The sequence below is a fragment of the Mirounga angustirostris genome, unplaced genomic scaffold (assembly GCF_029215605.1).
Source record: "Mirounga angustirostris isolate CCGP_5_RB_7025 unplaced genomic scaffold, mMirAng1.0.hap1 SCAF_4, whole genome shotgun sequence".
Lineage (NCBI taxonomy): Eukaryota > Metazoa > Chordata > Mammalia > Carnivora > Phocidae > Mirounga > Mirounga angustirostris.
In genome coordinates this window covers 3,197,351-3,216,573 of record NW_026991712.1, presented here as the reverse complement: position 1 = coordinate 3,216,573, position 19,223 = coordinate 3,197,351, and the positions used below count along the sequence as shown (strand labels likewise).

General features: G+C 51.7%; 1 protein-coding gene across 14 annotated transcripts in view; it reads right to left on the bottom strand.

Annotated features, from left to right (window-relative positions):
• Positions 1-2,581: 2,581 nt before the first annotated feature.
• Positions 2,582-19,223, bottom strand: part of PTK2 (protein tyrosine kinase 2) — a 258,682-nt gene continuing 242,040 nt past the window's right edge. For 9 of the 14 annotated variants that reach the window (XM_064587819.1, XM_064587821.1, XM_064587824.1 and 6 more), the window contains 6 exons: positions 18,103-18,165; positions 14,634-14,673; positions 13,967-14,073; positions 9,268-9,423; positions 8,033-8,113; positions 2,582-3,845 (listed from right to left, as the gene is read on the bottom strand). In XM_064587819.1, coding sequence (XP_064443889.1) covers positions 3,633-3,845; positions 8,033-8,113; positions 9,268-9,423; positions 13,967-14,073; positions 14,634-14,673; positions 18,103-18,165 — 660 coding nt within the window. In that variant the 3' untranslated portion in view covers positions 2,582-3,632. The remainder of the gene's footprint in view (positions 3,846-8,032; positions 8,114-9,267; positions 9,424-13,966; positions 14,074-14,633; positions 14,674-18,102; positions 18,166-19,223) is intronic. The other 5 variants (XM_064587827.1, XM_064587815.1, XM_064587817.1 and 2 more) reach the window with 4 other exon arrangements.

Genomic DNA, 19,223 nt, shown 5'->3' with positions numbered 1-19,223 from the left:
GGTTCCCGGGGGAAGAGGCCATGGGTGCAGCGTTTGCCGATTTCCGCGGTGGAAGTACCTCCCCTCCCCCGCCGGCCAATTTCAAGCTGCCCCTGTGCCCATGGCCATGCCCCCGAATGCAGACACGGGAGGAGATGCACGGAGCTTCCACCAGACGGACACGACATACCCAACCCCGCCAACTTACACAGCAGTAAGATGTAGTGTGACAACGAGGAAGTGCTGACTTTTGTGTTTATCTTTAAGACACAAACGTATGTAATTTAATTTCTAATAATGGCTGTGTTTCACAAAGAGCTTGCAAAATTCCTGGAAATCACCACCACCAAAGAAACAGGACAACTAAATGCAAGGCATGATTCTGGATTGGGTTTTGGATTCGGGGGAAAATGATATGAAGGACATTACTGGTGGCTTGTATATTAGACAATGTTCAATTTTCTGAGTTTGATACTCATATTGTGTGTATGTAAATACACGTGCTTGCTCTCAGGAAATGCATGTTAAGTATTTGGAGGTGGTACTAGAGTGTCCAGGGCCGCTGTAAAGAAGAGCCCCAAACTGGAAATTTATTTTCTCCCAGTTCTGGAGGCCAGAGGTCCGAAATCCAGGTGTTGGAAGGTGCCTGGAGCCTCTGAGGGAGAACCCACTGAAGAAAATGAACAGCCAGGCTCCAGAATGGGAGGAAATACATGGAAGACAAGAATCTGACGGAAAACTAGTATCCAGGACGTGTAAGGAAGTCCTACCGCTCAGTAACAGATGCTAGACAGCCCAAATTCAAAAAAGGCAAAATACTTGTGCAGACACTTCCCAGAACGATCAGGAAGGGGCCGCGAGCACAGGGAGAGCTGCTGCCCCACATCGCCAGGCGCTGAGCAGCACCCATGCAGAGGGGACCGCCCGCCCACCCGCCCGCCCGCCGCCAGCCTGACGTGGTGGGAGGACTGGTGTGTGCGCGCTGGCCGGAAGGCACACGGGGCCACCACACCGGAGACGGCTCGGCAGCTTTTAGTTCGGCTCAGCATGCACTTGCCATAAATTCCAGAAACACCGCTAATAACGGGGACGTGTGCTGGCCACACACACTCCCGCAGCAGCCTCGGGCCCGAGAAGTGCCAGCAGCTCCGAGGTGCCGCCAGCCGCAGGTGCCCGGGGACACGGGCTGTGACCCGCCACGCGGCGGACGCGTCAGAAGTACACGCAGCACGGACACCGCCAGACGTTACTGTGAGCGCAGGCGGCGCGGGCCCGGACGGCTTGGCGTCTAGCGCTGGAGGCCAGGCCGGCGCCTGGGACCAGGACGGGGCCTCGCTGCCGAGGGACCGCAGCGCCTCGCCGGCTCTGTGCGGTCCCCTGGCAGACGCGCCTGCAGGTCACCCAGCTGTCTCCTCCCGGGTTCCTACTGTGTGTGAACTAGATCTCCGTAAGCGGCCGGAAGACAGGGTGCCCGCCACCCTTCTGGGGCACGAGCACGATTCTGTTTCTGTCCGGGTGTCCGTGACAAGAGTGGGTTCGTGAAACACTAAGCTCCACATGCGTGTGCCCTCTGCCCCACCTAAGGCACTCTTTAACTCCGATAACGTTAAACAGAAAATATGCAGCTGGAGAGAGACAGAGGGTGAGGTTGTGCACAGGGGGACACGCACTTTAGTGCCACTCCTGCCCAACGGGGACCGGCTTTCAAAGGCTGCATACGGCTCGCCCACAGTTGTCACCCGCAGAACACGGCTGATGGCCCCTCGGCCTCCGGAGCCGGCCCACCACGCGCCGTGGCCACCTTCCTCCAGCTCACGCGCTGACACGACGCTGTCCATGAGCAGCTGGCCTCTTCCCACAGCCAAAATGTCTACACTCACAGGATGCACGAGACCCATCTGCAAATCTTCGTACTAGACGCGTCCGATCCCGCGGCAGCTGGGCCCCCCTGCGGGACACTGGCCCACCAGCAAGGCCCTCTGTGGTGGGTGTGGCGGCATCACCACTTACCCTGGGCCTGGGCCTTATTTCATCCTCAGCTCACCGCCGCAGAGGTGAGGAACTGGGACCCGAGGGGTCGCAGAACAGCAGCGAGTGAGAGAAACTCAGGGGAACACCCCCTGGGCTTTTCTCAGAGGAAGTCAATGTCCTACAAGCGCAGGAAGCACGGACTTCCACCCACGAGAGTATCTATCTATCTGGGGAATGTCCCCCTCCATCTCCACACTCGGGAGCTCAGCTCCCGGCTCTCCCGTCTGCTCACTCCTGCTCAGAGCTCCAGCGAGACCGGGGTGGGGAGGGTCTGGGGGGCCGCATGCTAACAATCCCCCAGTGAGAGATCCGGCTCTGGGCCGCTTCCTCGGGGCTGGAACGCTCTGGAGAACCCCCGGCTGTGGAGGGAATGGCTCACAGAGGAACTTCATTCCTATCTCGACTTGCATCTGGTAAACAGAGATGGAATGAAAAAGCTAACCTGTCCCAGCCGTCCTCCTGTGGTAACATCCTTGACTTGCCTAGAAGGCAAAGAAAGAAGAGAAGCTAGTAATTATCGAGAGCTTACATGGTTTGAAGGAACCAAAAGAAAAGATATTCCACCAAGAACTTTACTGGTAACACCTTTTTAATAGGTCAAAGTAACTGTACAGTTCATTATATTCTTCCTGAGAATAATTTATATCCCCCGACAAACTAAAGGGAGGGTATATTTTTCAAAATTATTTAACAGAATGGATGGTGTAACTGGACATCAGAAAGAAAACCCAATCCCTCTGCTTTGCTTAACTGTCTCCTGGGAAGACAGACACAACGAAGGGTTAGTTAGCCCCAGTGGCTGCAAGATAGTCAACATGGCTTTACTCTTTCTTTATAAATTATATAAAACTGGAAAACAGGGATGGTTCCAGAACCTCTCCCCAATGCAGTTTGGAGGTGCTCTGGTGCAAAGCATTTCTGCTTCCAGGAGAAATAACATTGGTACAAAAAACTGGCACATTATTCTGGTGAGAAAAGACAAAGTTTTTAGTGTGTTCTACAGCTAGCTTCCAACCAGATCTTCACATATCCAACAGGAAAGTAAAAGGCAGGAAAGACAAAGGGTTGTTGTGTTTTTCTGAAAGGACTCAAGTCTTCAAAATATAGCTCTGATATTCTTTCTCCTAAAGTGGTGTCAGCATATTGCAACTCAAGAGTGTTCTCACAACAGGGACTCCAGTCTGGGCCACGGCTCTGCGGCACGCCAAAGAATTCTCAGCCCCTCGGGTTTCCCGGAATTCTCCGCCTCGTCTCCCTGTCTCCCAACATGCAGCCAAGCTGGTTCAGGATCCGCACGCCACCGCCTTGGCCATTTCCACTGAAACACACCCTAACATGAACATGATCTGTTCTTCGGGATTCTTAAAGGCTTCTCACGAACAATTTTCATTCTCAAAAAATGCCACATTTTGGATCCTGGACTTTTCTGAACACTATCATTAAAAAAAAAAAAACAACAACACAAAAAAACGAACTCAAATCAAATGTGGTTAAACTTATATGAAAGAGATTTTCAACCAGCTGTCAGTCAGAACCGTTGGCACGGTGAGTGCCGGCGGCCGAGGACCGCGGAGCCCCTCACTGCTGGTGGAACACGGGAGAACGTCCTCAGAGAGCGCCCCTCAATGCGGCCTCGTCGGTCCGAGCATCCGCAGTCTCGCTTGGTCAATGACGTCGAGTAAGTTTTTGGCATCCACGGCCAGGGCGTGAGCCGCGGTCAGCATTTGCTTTTTGTACTCCTGCTGGAGACTGGTCATGACGTACTGCTGGGCCAGTTTCATCTTGTTGATGAGCTCACCCAGGTCGGAGTTCAACAGCTTCTGGGCCATCTCAATCTGGAAGGACAAGAGAGAGGTCAGGAGAGGCACGTTCCATCAGCTGTTCCTTGGGTGCCTCCAAGAGAAGAAATTTTCTTCCCCTTACACAAATCTTCCACGCATCCTGCAGCCTTCTGCTCCTTCCACAAAAGCCTTCAGTGACTATTAACTCAGTGACTGGTGGAGCTTTTGCTTCTTAAAAGAATCACAGTCTGGCAGAACCCCAGAGGCCACCCAGCCCAGAGCCCTCCCATCAGAGGGGGCAGCTGGGGCAGATTTGCTGAGGTCCACCAGCCGGCTGGCTTCCAGTCAAAACTGGAAGTCAACACCTGGCTCTGGACTCACAGCCATGTGTCAGGTCCCGCCTCTGCTGTGTAAGAGGAGACCCCCCCCTCCCCGGAATTGCTGAGAGGTGGGACCAGGGCTGCAGAGCTGGAAGAAGCTGCCCTGAGGATCAGCGCACTTTGCCTGGGTGTCTCAGGACCTTTCTCATCTGTTCGTTCAACCAGTAACGACTTAGCACTCAGTCTTTTGATGATCACTGAGCACTCACACACGAGGCACTCAGTGGTGTGGACACAAGTGTCTGAACACGCTTGCGCTCATCTAGTGTGAAGCCCACATACAACTCCCTAGGACACACTGGGAAGAATCATACAACAGAAAGACAGCAATCCATTTGTTCTGAGAGGGTCAGACGACTTCACAGAAGAGAAGTCGTTTGAAATTGGCCTAGATATAAAAGGAGGCTGGCCTCCTCTGAGGAGGGCCCCACGAGCCATGCCACGTTACCTCTGTCCTGCTGAATGTGCCAGTGGGGAGGCCAATGAGATTTTTAGCAAGGGGAACACCATCCTCCACAGAGGTGTTCTAGAAAGAGGGCTCTGGTGGCGGAGTGTGAACGTGGAATGGAGGGGCGGGAAAGCCAGAGGCAGAGAAGGGAGCTCAGAGGCTGTTGTGGGAACCGAGGGAAGAGGGGATGGTGACAGTGAGGATGGAGAGGCCAGGCGCCGGATGTGACGTGACAACACAGGCGGAAGGCTGCTTGTACGTGTGCGTGGGAGAGCACGGTTCACAGGGGCAGCCGCGGCAAGTGTGTGTGGGTCCCACTGTCTGTGGAAACAAACCGGGAACAGCAGAATGTCCTGCGGAAGCAGACGTCCCACAGGCAGCTGGTGACCCCAGCTCAGGGAGAGGTGCCTCTGAAAGCACAGAGTTGGATGCATCAAATACTGGATCTGTGCTCGTGGTGGAGACCCGCCAGGGAGAAGCAGCATTCTGTAAGACGTGACGTGGGTGTTTTACACCCATGCAGCCCCTCGGGGGACAGCCACACTCAGGGCAGCGGGGAAGAGGGGCCAGGATTGGGGGAGCATGGCTGCCGCTGGCCCCGGGGAAGTTGCAGTAGAGAACTGGGGATGAGCTGGCCCGGGAGGACAGGCTGCTCTGAGGTAGTACAAGGGGGACTGAGGAAGGGGGAGCAAGATCAAAGAAAGCTCCTCTCCTTTTAAAAAATAATTAAGAATACATATGGGACCTCACACCAGTCAGAATGGCTAAAACTAACAAGTCAGGAAACGACAGATGTTGGCGGGGATGCGGAGAAAGGGGAACCCTCCTACACTGTTGGTGGGAATGCAAGCTGGTGCAGCCACTCTGGAAAACAGTATGGAGGTTCCTCACAAAGTTGAAAATAGAGCTACCATACGATCCAGCAATTGCACTACTGGGTATTTACCCCAAAGATACAAATGTAGGGATCCGAAGGGGTATGTGCACCCCGATGTTTATAGCAGCAATGTCCACAATAGCCAAACTGTGGAAAGAGCCAAGATGTCCATCGACAGATGAATGGATAAAGAAGATGTGGTATATATATACAATGGAATATTATGCAGCCATCAAAAGGAATGAGATCTTGCCATTTGCAATGACGTGGATGGAACTGGAGGGTATTATGTTGAGTGAAATAAGTCAAACAGAGAAAGACATGTATCATATGACCTCACTGATATGAGGAATTCTTAATCGCAGGAAACAAACTGAGGGTTGCTGGAGTGCGGGGTGGGGTGGGAGGGATGGGGTGACTGGGTGATAGACACTGGGGAGGGTATGTGCTATGGTAAGCGCTGCGAATTGTGCAAGACTGTTGAATCTCAGATCTGTACCTCTGAAACAAATAATGCAATATATGTTAAGGAAAAAAAAAAGAAGAAGAAGAAGAAGAAGGTAGCGGGAGGGGAAGAATGAAGTGGGGGAAATCGGAGGGGGAGACGAACCATGAGAGACGATGGACTCTGAGAAACAAACTGAGGGTTCTAGAGGGGAGGGGGGTGGGAGGATGGGTTAGCCTGGTGGTGGGTATTGAGGAGGGCACATTCTGCATAGAGCACTGGGTGTTGTGCACAAACAATGAATCATGGAACACTTCATCTAAAACTAATGATGTAATGTATGGGGATTAACATAAGAATAAAAAAAAAGAATACATACGGGATAGCGAGTTGTGTAGAAAAATCAGCGTAGACGCAGAGTTTATTTCAGGCTTTACCAGCTAAAGTAATAATTTAGAAATGGCCCTGCCAAAATATTTACTTGTTAGGATACCATTTTCTTGCCTCTGGCAAATGGAACTTTTCCACTTTTTGGCAAAGTTCTTACTCACTGTGGAAGACCAATTAAAGTCACAATGAAGCCAAGGAACAAGCTAATGCCCTAAACGGCTAGAAATATAAAATTGCACTGTGCAGTCAGGCATTTTCCAAAATGATTTTGGTGGTTTCGTGCAGGTGAACCGATGCCCTTTACAAAGGAAGCGTGGATGGGGGCTGTGCCAGGCCATCAAGATGGGCATCAGCGGGCCACTGTCCTGAGAAGCACTCAGCCCCAATCTCATCAGGAGGAAACCTCAATTGTTACAGGACATCCCTCAACCCCACTTTAGGAATACTGTCTAAGGTAACTGGCCATACTCTTCCAAAATACTGACGGCAGAAAGATGAAGTCTGAGGACCTGCTCCAGGCGGAAGCAGACTCCCAAACAAACGGGCGTGTGGCCTCGGGCAGGACACACAGCCCTGCTGGCCTTGAACTAGAGGGTGAAACTACTGGACGTGACCGCCCACGAGGACCGTAAGGGGGTGCTGACAGCCCAGCTGTCCAAACCCTCCAGGTGAGAGAACAGCCTCCTGATTGGAGATACAAATGGAAACAAGGAAGGCAAGAAGCGTGACACAGGAGACCTGCTCTCAATCGGTTCAGAGAAAGGAGACGGCGGGTGTAGACAGACAGAGAATGTGGGAAATGTTAAAAGGCAGTGAAACTGGGTTAAGGATATTCAGGGATTCTCTGCATTATTCTTGTAACTTTTCTTTAAGTTTGACATCACTTCAAATAGAAGACTAGCACCCACTAGGCTGTAGGGCTAGAGAGAGTAGAAAAGTGGGTGCAGGAGCTAGGAGAGAGGGGAGTGAGAAGGGCAAGCAGAGCCAGGGCCGTCACGAACTCCAAGGGACACAGCTCTATGTGCACGTGCGGCCCGGGCAGCATACACCTCTGGAGGCCGGGGAGCACCCCTTGGAGGTCAGGGCACATCTCTGGAGGTTGGGATGCACCCCTGGAGGAGGCTGGGGAGCACCTCTGGAAACTGGCATGGCTGGGAGCATTTTTAAAATAATGCAAGTGTGTCTGCTCATTTGTTAGTTCAACACATGATGCAAAATGGCCAAAAATGGCAAAAATGAGATTATTGCTGAGAGACAGGATTTTGGGTGAAGTCTGATTCCTTAAAAAAATTTTAACACACATGTATTAATTTAAAAGGCATTTTTTTTTAATCACTGCTGTATGTGGAAAACCAGCATCATTTGCAAACTATAATTTTTTCAGAAAAATTCATGGGAGGAGGGCAGGCTCCTCCCAGTTCATTTCTGCTGTCCTTTGGCTTCAACCTGAGTTGGTGCCGAAGGATTTGGCCCTCACCCAGCTCTGCCCCTGTGCTCCCTGCCATCCCCACAGCCACCTGTCCTTTGGGCCCCGACCCCCCGGCTCAGGAGCTGGCAGCGAAGGCGTGGGATCTAACTAGCCCCAGTGGGTGCCGCTCCCTGGCTGTAAGGTCTTGACCTCAGAGCAGCGGGGGCATCACAGCCCCTGCCCGGGGCACGTCCCGCCGCACTGTCTGCGCAGGAAGGGGCGCCATGTCCTACCTCTCGGTGAGTGCTGGCTGGCAGGACCGGGAGGGTCTCGTCCACAGTGGCCAGTAACGTCCGCAGGGCCAGGCCGACTTCCTAGCAGACAAGACCACACCCGGGATCAGAGCACGCACAGAGCACGCTCCAGAAGCGATGCCTCCTCTCAGTTACGGGGTTGTCTCCTTTCCAACACTTCAAGGACAATTTCTGTACTTCTTTTCCTGAGTACTGAGCCTGATCTGAAGTGATTAGGCTTTCCCCCAAAGACTGAGATCTCTGAATGCTCAGAATGTGATCTCTGATGGAAGATGAGGAAGGACATTCTGACACCTGAGACCGCATAGACGAACCTCAGTGAGAGGAACCCGTCCCAAAAGGACAGATACAACGGGACGCCACTCCTCCTCTCCTCTGTGCCCTGGAGTCCCCACGTTCACGGGGACAGGGAGTGGATGGGGCGCCAGGGGCCGGGGGAGGGGCACTGATGTTTAATGGGGACAGAGTGTCAGTTTTGCAAGGTGAGAGGAGTTTTGGACATTAGTCGTCTAACAATGTGAATGTACTTAACACCACTGTAAGCTTAACAGTGGCTAGGATGGTAAATTTTACGTTCTGTGTATTTTACCACACTTTTAAAAAAGTGTGTTCAAGTATATGTTCCAGAAATACAGGCTTAAAGCAAAGCTTCATAGCACTCTTTGAACTGCAGAACCCCCTGATAAGGCTCACGAATGCCAGTGTGCCCTGCTCAGGGGTGGGTGGGGGGGCACCTAGCCTCCTTTCTCGCAGAGCTTCTGGTACTCTCTCCCAGGACACCACGCCCCCGGACACAGCTTGGCAAGGTGAGGCTAGTGCAGAATATTTTCATTTCTATCTTTTCACCTTATTAAAAAAGATTTTGTGAGCACCCACATATCCACCCCTCCCTGGAAGAAAACAGCACAGACAAAGCCCCCATCGTCTCTCTCCACAATGGCCCCTCCCCCAGGGCAGCGTCTGAAGGTCAAGTGCTCTCCGCACGCGCAGGTGCTGCGTGTCCCCAAGGCGCGCACAGCACGGGTCTGCATGCTTTCAACTTCACAGAAATGGCACCTTGCAGCTCGATTTTTCACGCAAGACCGTGAGCGAGCAGTGGCTGTTAAAGCCTGTGCTGCTCTAAGCGCCAGGGGCGGGAATGGCAGTCGGTCTGACGTCACTCGGTCATGCACAACTTCTGACACATTTCCTCCTGGCGGAGGGCTGGGTTTTACCTTCACCATGGGAACGTACTCCTCTGGCGGGGCTGGCTGGATCTTGCTGGACATCTCGATGACAGCCTTCACCAGGCCCGTCACATTCTCGTACACCCTGTCGTTGGACCGGTCCAGGTTGGCAGTGGGCGGGGGGCTGATTTCCTGGGGCTGAAGCTGCAACACAGAAGCCGTTATGCCCCCAGGCCCCACAAGGGGGCGGCACCTCACCGCAGCTAAGTTACAGAGGGTCTTTAAAAGAGATCAAAGTGGATCACAATTGACTGGCTTGTCTGCATGGCTACAGCTCAGTTGGAGGATGACAGTCAAGTAATTCATCCAAGTGACAAATGAGCGAGGCAATCATTTTTTGTAACTTTGAGCTCAGTTAAAGGAAATGAAGTGGAATCATACCCATGGTGCTAAAAGCCCCAGATTCTTTCAGAGTAGTGATTCGACACCCCCCCCAAATCATTCACCAAGAGAAAGAATTCATGTGTTCTACGTCTCTCTGAGGATTTCACGGGAAGCTGGCTAGGGGGTCAAGCATTCTATGTTAAGACTCTAAGAACTCCTGCTTAGTCTGACTCCTGCCGTCCGAACTGCATGGCTCAGCGTGGCTGCCTCCAGACCACTTCACAGACACGTGTGTCCCCTTCATGACTGGAACAAGTGGACAGATGCGAGTCTCGTGAAGCGGACCCCATCTGCTTGCACCGCGTTGCGGCATTGAGGAGCCCCGAGGTGTACGTGCCAGTGGCCGGGCCTCGGCTCCTCACAGGGCCATCGGGGCGAGGGGGACCTGAAGGAGCTCTTGGGCACAGGCCCTCCCCAGTGCCCGGGCACACAGACACCGATGAATGTTACCCACGAGAAGCCGAGTGAGCGCAGGGCCTGCGGAACGTGTCCAACAGCATTTGAAAGTTCACAGGGGTAACACCAGGCACAGAAAGGGCCGTGCTTGTCTACTTTAAGAAAACTACAAGTGCAGTACGTAATCGTAGCTGCCTGCTGATGGGTCTGCTGCCAGCGCTCAGTCGAAACCTCTAGATGCCCATTCTGAACCTTCGGGCTGACTCTGTCTGAGGAACCGGGAGCCTGGTGTTCAAGTCTGATGCGAGACAGCCACGGACAGGGATAGTTCAGGCCCTGCAAAGATGTTCATGCCTCAGTCTCTGGCAAATAAAGACCTTGTCTCTGGTGATAAGCCAAGCAAAAGTGCCCTCCCCAGGCTCCCTGATTTCTGCTCCAGAGTCACATGCAGAGCGCTAGGAGTGAAGGAGTGGGACACACACACAGACACAATGTGCTTACCCTCCATGGCTATTGTTGAACGGGAGGTGAGGAAAAGTTAGAGAAATTTATCAGAGAAGGGGAAAAAAGAAAAACAGTATTAATAAAGGCAGCAGACAAAACCCCCACAAAAACACATGAGCAGAACCAAAAGGAACGAGCTTGAAGCCTGCCTAGGAGCCAGCCCCCGGTTCCCTGGTCTTCCAGGCACAACAGCTGGGCCATTGGTCCATGGTGCCGGCGCACTCGGTAAGGAGGCCTGCCACGCGCCATGCTTGTTTTCATGAGGTAAATGAGAGAAAACAACACGCAAAGCCAGAGAGGGACAACCTGGCAGCCATGCGAGTAGCAAAGCATTAGGGGTCCTCAGAAAGAAGAGGCCTTGAAATGTGCTTGACATCCCTGGGAACTGCCCGTCGGGCTTCTGGGCCACTGGGAGAGACTGTCCCACGCTGGCACCCCGCGCCCAGCCCCCGGCATCCTGGGAAACAGGCTTTGCCATTAGCTATCCCACCACCATCAAGATCCCTGGCTTGGGGCTGGTTGTAAAGACATCAGGAGCTTATTTTAAAAACAAAAAGAAAAACTAAAAAAACAAACAACAAATCCTTCTTTTGAGCCAACTCTTACGTTTCAGACTCCTTTATTTTTAACTTAGTTTTATTTAGTGCTTTTTCTTCTACAGCTTACACCAAGGCCATCCTATTCCTGTTGTAACTTAAAAGACCAAGTTAACTGGGGAAAGGTGGCTATCTTGCCCCCCTCCTCAACTATGTCTGAAACAGGTGTACCCTTTGGTATAGGAGTTCAGCAGAATCTTAGATTTCAAGGCCCAACCTTCTACAGTGTCTTCCCTGCATTAGAAAGAGGGAGATCACTTCAAGAGAGGACATCTCTGTCTCTTCCCTTCTGCACTGAGAGTCACACGCGGCCCTGTGATGAACTCTGCAGATGTGCCACTTCAGACTGGATCAACATAAAGGCGCAGCTTCCGCAACAGGTGACGCAGGCGGGGCTCCATTAGGAAGAACCTCGGCCATTCCGGACTCCAGGAGGCAAAGGCTGCTTAATGCTAACCTATTTGAAGCTTCTGTTCTTCTGTATGTGCCCTGTGCCCAATCAAGGCGGGTCACAGAAGCACTGTCCCGGTGCCTCCAGCCACCACGCACAGTAACACCCCCAAAGCCAAAGCTTTGCTACAGTTTCCTAGTTTCTGGGGCTTGCCAACTTGGAGGTTCCTTGGCAGACAGTTGGGATAAAGCACCACCCCCCAAGAGACATACACAATTCCAACCGCTTAGGTGGGTGCCTCAAGCTTAAATAATCCAGAATTGAAACAAAGCCACCAAAGGAGAAACTGAGGTGGATTTCGGATCAAATGTTATCTGGATGAGTTCCATTAGTTACACCTAGCGATAAGCATTTCTGTGTTAAGACAGTATTGTTTTTAGGCTGGATTCAGTAATCTCTACTGAACAGGCGGATAAGGAAGAACTAGAGACATATACTTCATATTTATTTTTTTTAAGTAGGCTCCATGCCCAGCACAGAGCCCAATGAACTCACGACCCTGAGATTAAGAGCCTGAGATCAAGAGTCAGACACGTAATGGCTGAGTCACCCAGGCACCCCTACTTCATTATTAAAGAAATCTTTACTTAATGCATTTTAGGTAAGCATGCTATATCCATCATGATTTCTACTTGCCTCAAACCCTCTATAAGGGTATTTTCCAATTATAGTCATTCACGTTATTACAAATGTAAAGGCAAACATTCACGTTATTACAAATGTATGTCGGAATTCTGAGCTGGTATCTGAGCTCCCTCTCAAGTTGGTTTTTCCTTGTAATACAAGCCATTTTGAAAATTTCCTCTTGTGGCTCATGTAAATGACAAACTTCATTAACCTAATTTCTCTTTCTTCCCTTTTTAAATTTATGTCAAGAAACCACATTAGGAAGGGCCGTGTCCCCTTTTGCTCCTCCTCAGAGAATACCCCGTGCAGTGCCCCTGAGCTGGGGGCAGGGGGGGCCGCCGGACGCCAAGCCCCGGGCCGAGCTCCAGGACCAGCGCTCTGGTTTCTGGGGGCTGACCACCAGCCCTCAGAGCTGGGGTGCCTCTGACCCAGTGGTGCCTGGGCTGCATCCCTCAGGGGGCACGCGGGGCCAGCCAGGGCCAGCCCGTTCACTCCCTGCTCACCGCCCCTCTGGGCTGGAGATGGCATTTTCTCTGCCGAGGGCCTCCTCTCTTCTCTCTGGGAATCAGCCCAGCCTGCTGGCTAAATGCTGGCTCAGCTGGGGAGCCTGTAACCTTGAATATGCCCTTTAACCTCTGTGAACCTTGCCGTGTCATGTGAAAACTAGAACAATACTACCACCACCAATCCTGTGAGGCTGATGTGAGGACAGGCTCTGTCACAGCACATGGTACAGGGAGGGCAAGCCACGAGGGTGGTTATTGGTGAAACGAAGTTTCTCTTAACTGATAACAAAGTTACCAGGTTCAAAGATCCCACCCACTGCAGGAGGCACCTTTTTAATGTTCCTCTAAGGAAAAAAAAAGCTGCCAATTAAACCAACACATCACCCTGATTTTAGAAATGTTAAAATGTACAAAAAAGGTATATCAGAATTAAGAAACAAGATATATTTTGAGAGATGACTGATGTCTCACGGCAAATAGAGAGATCCTCTCATTAAATGGGCACGAGAAAGAAGGAGAACCCTTGCCTTTGCTTCTCGTGAGAGGAGAGCTGCTTCCAAGGGGCCCAGAGGCCAACGTGGCAGGGTCTGGTGGAGGCCGGGGATGGAGGCCGGGGACGGGCGTGGTCAGGAGCCCTGACGGCCCCCTCACACGTAGCAGGGCAGGCTGTGCGTGCAGCGCTCCTGGCCGAGGAGAAGTTGGGGCCATCAGCCCCTGAGCCACACGCTCCCCTCCTCCGAGGGCTGGTTCCACACAGCCCACGCCACTTCACTACAAATGCAGTCCTGGCCCCAGGTGGAAAACGGTGGCAGTTTTCCACTAAGCCACACCGACACACTTAAGAGACAGTGAGCCCGCAGAAGGGCTCCCTTTCCCCAGGCATCCTGGTTTAATTAATGTTTAGAACCAGAAGCCATCCCAGCACTTTAGTCCCAAGAAACATTCTGCCTGATAAGAGAAAAACCTTTATCTAGGAACTCAGGCTCTGACTGAGGCCCAGACTTTATCATGTGAGAGAAAACCAGACGAGACAGGCTCCTGTCAAGCTTGCTCCGGACTCTCGGGAGGGGTGCAGAGCCCTACCAAACGGATGCCTGGGGCCCACGGCAGCACCACTCTGCTCATTCCGTCCTCAGCACTGACTCCACTTCAAGTTCCTGATCACCAAGCCCGCAACGAAAGGCCCCACAGAGCCTCGAGCAGAGCTCGGCTCAGATGCCCACCTTGACGCCCTCGTTGTAGCTGTCCCCGGGGCTGCTGAGGCTGGCGAGGCTGCCCAGGTGACCGGGGGCCCCAGGCCGCGGCGGTTTCTTTGGCGGGGCTGCAGGATCTGGTAAAGGGGAGGCGTCCCGTTAGCTGAGGCACGATTACACACCGAACAGAAACCCCCAAATAACACCTGGCAAGGAGTCACGTCACTGCAACGTACGCTCATCTGGGAAAGCGCATCCCACCGAGGAGCTCCCGACGCATTACAGCTATGTTCTGCTCCCTAATACTCTGGTCATCGGCTGAATTTGGCAAACATCACACTTGCTTTGGTCCATAGGGGGAAAAGTGTTCAAAAATCATGAGGGATTCCAAAGCTCAGAAACTCTGTACATTTAAAACTTGCTCCCTCTAGGGCACCTGGGTGGCTCAGCTGGTTAAGCGACTGCCTTCAGCTCAGGTCATGATCCTGGAGTCCCGGGATCGAGTCCCACGTCGGGCTCCCTGCTCAGCAGGGAGTCTGCCTCTCTCTCTGACCCTCTCCCCTCTCATGTGCTCTCTCTCTCTCATTCTCTCTCTCTCAAATAAATAAATAAAATCTTTAAAAAAAAAAAAAAACAAAAAACTTGCTCCCTCTAAAGTATAAAAACTTCTTGACAGATGATTCATTTCTTCACTTACCTGGTTTCCCCACAGGCTGATATATGTGTTGGTTTCCAGTCTGTGGGGAAAGAAAAGCTCCATCACCAGCGTTCACTACAGGCCGCAGCCTTCCCTCCGTCCCTCCCCCTCTGTCCCCTTGAACACCTTGTGCGAAGTGCTGGGTTCAAAGACCAACGCGATGGGGCCTAATTGGGGGTGGGGGGCTTACAAACAGCCAGAATGCCAGCAGGTGTGGGAAAAGGGCTGTGACGGGGCAAGCGAGAAGGGACGGGAAGGGAACAGGGACGGGAGTCCTCACAGCCAATTAGAATTTCCTTCTAAAACAATGACATCCACGGATGCCTCCAGTCCACCTTCCAGGGGTGTGAAATCCGGGCCTTCGCAGCATCTGGGTCCTGTGCTCAGAAGCTGCCTCACAGCCTCCCGGATGTTCTCCTCACAGGGACGGGCACAGGCGGGGACAGTGACCATGGGAGACTGTGTGGCACTGGGCTATTCTGTATGCCTGTGCCGTCACCCGAAGCCCGTGTGTGTCAGGACGTGCTGTCACAGCTCTATCCGTTCAGGACCAAGCCACCGGCCCGGCCAACAAGCCAACCGCAAGCCCGGAATGTCCACCCCGGGGACAGGACAAAAGACCGTCCCACTGAAGGCCAGCCCGCCGCGGGCTGTCATAGCTGCGGTCCCCCGGCAAACAACCCACCCTAGCATAGCTAAACGAAAATCAATCTTTTTAGAATCACACTCTACTTCTGAAGAGACTTACCTTGCTTAATTTAAATTAATAAACTAGCTTAAAAAATATATTTTAGGGTGCTCTACTTTCTGCTGTAAAGAGGTCTACCAGACGGTGTAGGGCACACAGTGAAAATGGTTCCTGTCCCGGAGACACACCTACTGTCAACACGCGTTGCACGGTCTGAAGGGCTCCCCACACCCTCGGAGCTGGGGACGAGGGCTCCTTCGCAGCTGACTGTGCAGTGCCGCACCGTCCACCCAGCGCGTGCTGTTACCCCTGTGACGGGGACACCTGCTTTGTCCCGGGGACAGGACCCGCCGCCCCCTCGCTGTGTAACAGACGGCGAGACGGTTACAGCTGGTGTGCACCACGGCACAGCACCAAGCCGCTGGGAGAGGGACACAGCCGTGGGGGGGAGGGGAGGACCCGGCAGGTCTCAGTGGGAAGATCAGGCCTTCTGAGAACGTGAGCTCTGCACACGCCGGGTGGGGGAAGCCGTGAAGAAGTCTGGGAGGAGAGCGGCCCAGAGACAGGGCATCCCCCAGGAGGGGCAAACAGCATGGGAGGAACCAGGCGGCCAGGGCAGCTGGAGGATGAGTGCGCGTGCAAAACAGCAGGCTACGTGGCCAGAACTCTACAAGGGGACATAGTCTGTGAGCTGTGTTGTGTTCACCGATCCAGGCAGTAAAACACGCACATTTAACAAGACTTAAAACACAAAGAATTTTCTGGTTGGTACCCAGGTTGTAAGAAAATTCAATTAACTAGAAAATTCTATTTTAAGAACATTCTGGATTAATTCAGCAAAAGTATGTATAAGGCACTGTGTTAGGCCATTCCACAGGTTGCTCTGGGAGGGAAGGCACGGAAAAGCCCCTGCTTTCAGAAGTCTGACGGACGAGCACGTGGGCAGGCTGAGTTCTGGTTCTGCTGCGTATCTAGCTACGGGCCCTGGGCCTTGGAGAAGATTGTAGATTTTAAGTAGGCATGAGCTAGTGAACACACACTAATAACTGGCTAGTGGAAACTGACCCCATCAACTTGCATAAAAGTAAAAATCATTTGGATTTTCAAAATAATATACAAATTGACAGCATGTTCATCTTGTGACAACACCCCTGTATTAGGCATATGTATAAGGAACATTATCAGCCTCAGTTAATGAGCTGGAAAACCAAAGCCCCACACAGTTGAATGACTTCTTCCTGAAGCCACGGCACATTTTCCAGAAGTGTTAAGTTGGAGCATTTCAGGAAGTGGGCCAAATCAGATTGCTATCTAAATTTAGCAAAGAACAGAAGAGGGAAAAGCAGAATGGTCACGGTGTGTTACCGGCCTTCCAGAAGGAAGCGGCCACAACCTAAAACCACATCCCTTGCAGTGAGCAAGCGCAGTCTGGCATCTGGCACCGTGATGGGTCACCTTGAGCAAGTTTTCTACAAGCCTCAGTTTACCCCTTCGAGGAGTGTGGATGGCAACAGGCCTGACTTGACAGGAGTGCTGGGGTCTTAGGGAGGTGGTATGAGGATAGCACTCAGCATAGCACCTTGCAGCACTAAGTACCTTCTCATCAGTACTAAGCGCTCCCACTGTCGCCTAGGCCTGGGTGACAAGGTTGCAAGAGGACCTGTCCCACATTGTCTGCTCCACAGAAGAACCCTTCTCTCCATGTCTAATTCACTCCCCGATTCTCTCATTCCACATGCTTTCTAGGGGCCTGTTATGTGCCACCTTCTGGAACACACATGATTTCCCTTTTCTAATAAAACGTCCTAGTAGTGGTGCTCTGAATAGCCAGTCCCTTGAATACGGTTTACCTTCACGCTGATGCTCAGTCTTACCAACTTAGGACAGACTACCGGTCACATGTTAATCTTTTCATTCTAAGTAAGGAACTCTGGGTGTGGAGATGTTAAATGGCAGGTGACGTGATGTGCTCGTGAGCCAGAGCCTGCTGCGCCTGCACATCTTCCCATGCTGGTGACTGAGCACATCTTTCGGGGGCCAGACCTCAGGGGCAGCTGGATTTCACAGTACAGATTAGAGAAAACTCCTGGTAGGCCATTCCACACTATGCATCTTGGAGCGGGATGATGACCCAGTCTCGTGTATGCATGCATGTGTGTTCGGAAGTAAATCCAGAAGCCTTATTAGGGCTTTATCTCCATAGGTCTGTTACCTGGCAGGCACTGGTTTCTCTTCTGCACTGGGACTTCGTCTCATGTTCAGAGAAATCTGCTTTTATTTCACTCAGACATCTGCTGATGGCAATCTTAATAAAACGATTTAAACTATTCTCCCTAAAAGATTAGGGAATATTTCTTGCATGCTTTAAACATATTTGGAATAACCATAAACTAGCTCTTTAAAGAGAATTTCAGGCATTTCCCCCTACAACACAGAGAAGAAAAAAAAAATCTTGGACAAGTTTCCTGTAACTGTGGAAACTCATAAGCATGCACTAAGAGTGCAAACATTTAGCAAAGGACAGTGGACATGTGTCAACCATATGCAGGTTTCTGTAGAACACAGAGCTGCTACTATGAGGTTGTGCGAGTAAGGGGAGCATCCAGTGCCGGGCCGTGCACTGCAGCTTCTAATGATCTTGGCCAAAATGCTCGCTTTACTTAAAGAACGGATTCCTGCGTTCCATGCTATGAAGATTAGCGAGCGTGGGTATCTTATGACACAAAGTGACGGCCTATGTCCATCCTAGCAAGTCCTGGCAAGAACCGGGCAGCTGCTTACCGGGCCCTGGAGACTTCCATCCTCCCTGTCCATACTGCCTCGAGAGGGCCGCACGTCAGGTTTCTAAAGCAAAGAAAACAAAACCAGACAGTTCCACTCCTGGTTTGAAAATCATGGACATATTAAGTTCCTTCCTCATATGACACGAGTTTCTGCTAGACAGAAAACTCCACCCCAGGGTGAAAAAGAGCAGGTACCCAAGCCTGCTTCCTGGCAGAGTAAGGCTCGCATGTACTTGGCTGCATTGCCGAAGCAGCTAACAGTCCAATTACATGCCTTTCCCCCTTTTCCCCACCCAATGCATCCACCATACAGATAAATCTGGATTTAATATAAGTAAGAGTATGCCAATTTCACCAACCCCACAATAGGCAAAGGAGGTTACATGTCCTCATGGTGCAGAGCGTGTTCAAAGGTCTATTCCTCACGAAGCCCAGTACGTGCAGTGGCCTCTCGCCTGCCTGATATCCGTCCCGTAGCCACGCTGACTCCTGCCTCCCCTTGCCCATGCAGTCTCGCCACAGACCCCTTCTCAGGGTGCACTTCCTACGGCCTCTCCAGACAGGACTGCTCCTTTCTTGGTCTCTGCCAGTCTGCTGTATCTTAGAGATCCTCTCCGTGGCAGGAATCATGCAGTAATTACTTCCCTCATTCGACAGAGAATGTCTTGATGTCTGATTTGTCTTTGTTCACCCTACACCTGCAAGGGCCCGGCGCTGAGCACTGAGGACAGAACCTGTAAGCACTTGTGGGTGGCAGGGCCGGGGTGGTGGTGAGAAAGAAATGAGCTTTGTCTCTCCCCCTTCTTATAAATGTATTTTTACAAAAATGAAACCATGCCATGTAATTTTATAACCTTTATGTAACATTATATAGTAGAAAACCATGTTAAAACCATGTTAAAAGTTGTAAGCCTCCCTCAGCATGAAGGCTGTCCTAAAAAGAAACCAACAGTGAGGCGAATGGGCTCTGGCATCAGGTGGCCTGGGTTCAGGTCTGGCTCCAACCCTTTCAAAGCTGTGTGACCTGGGCCTCAATTTCTTCAGCTTCAAAACAGCACAGTTACAGTACCCGCTGCGCAGGCTTGATGGGAGGATTAAATGAATGAATACTGCAAAGTA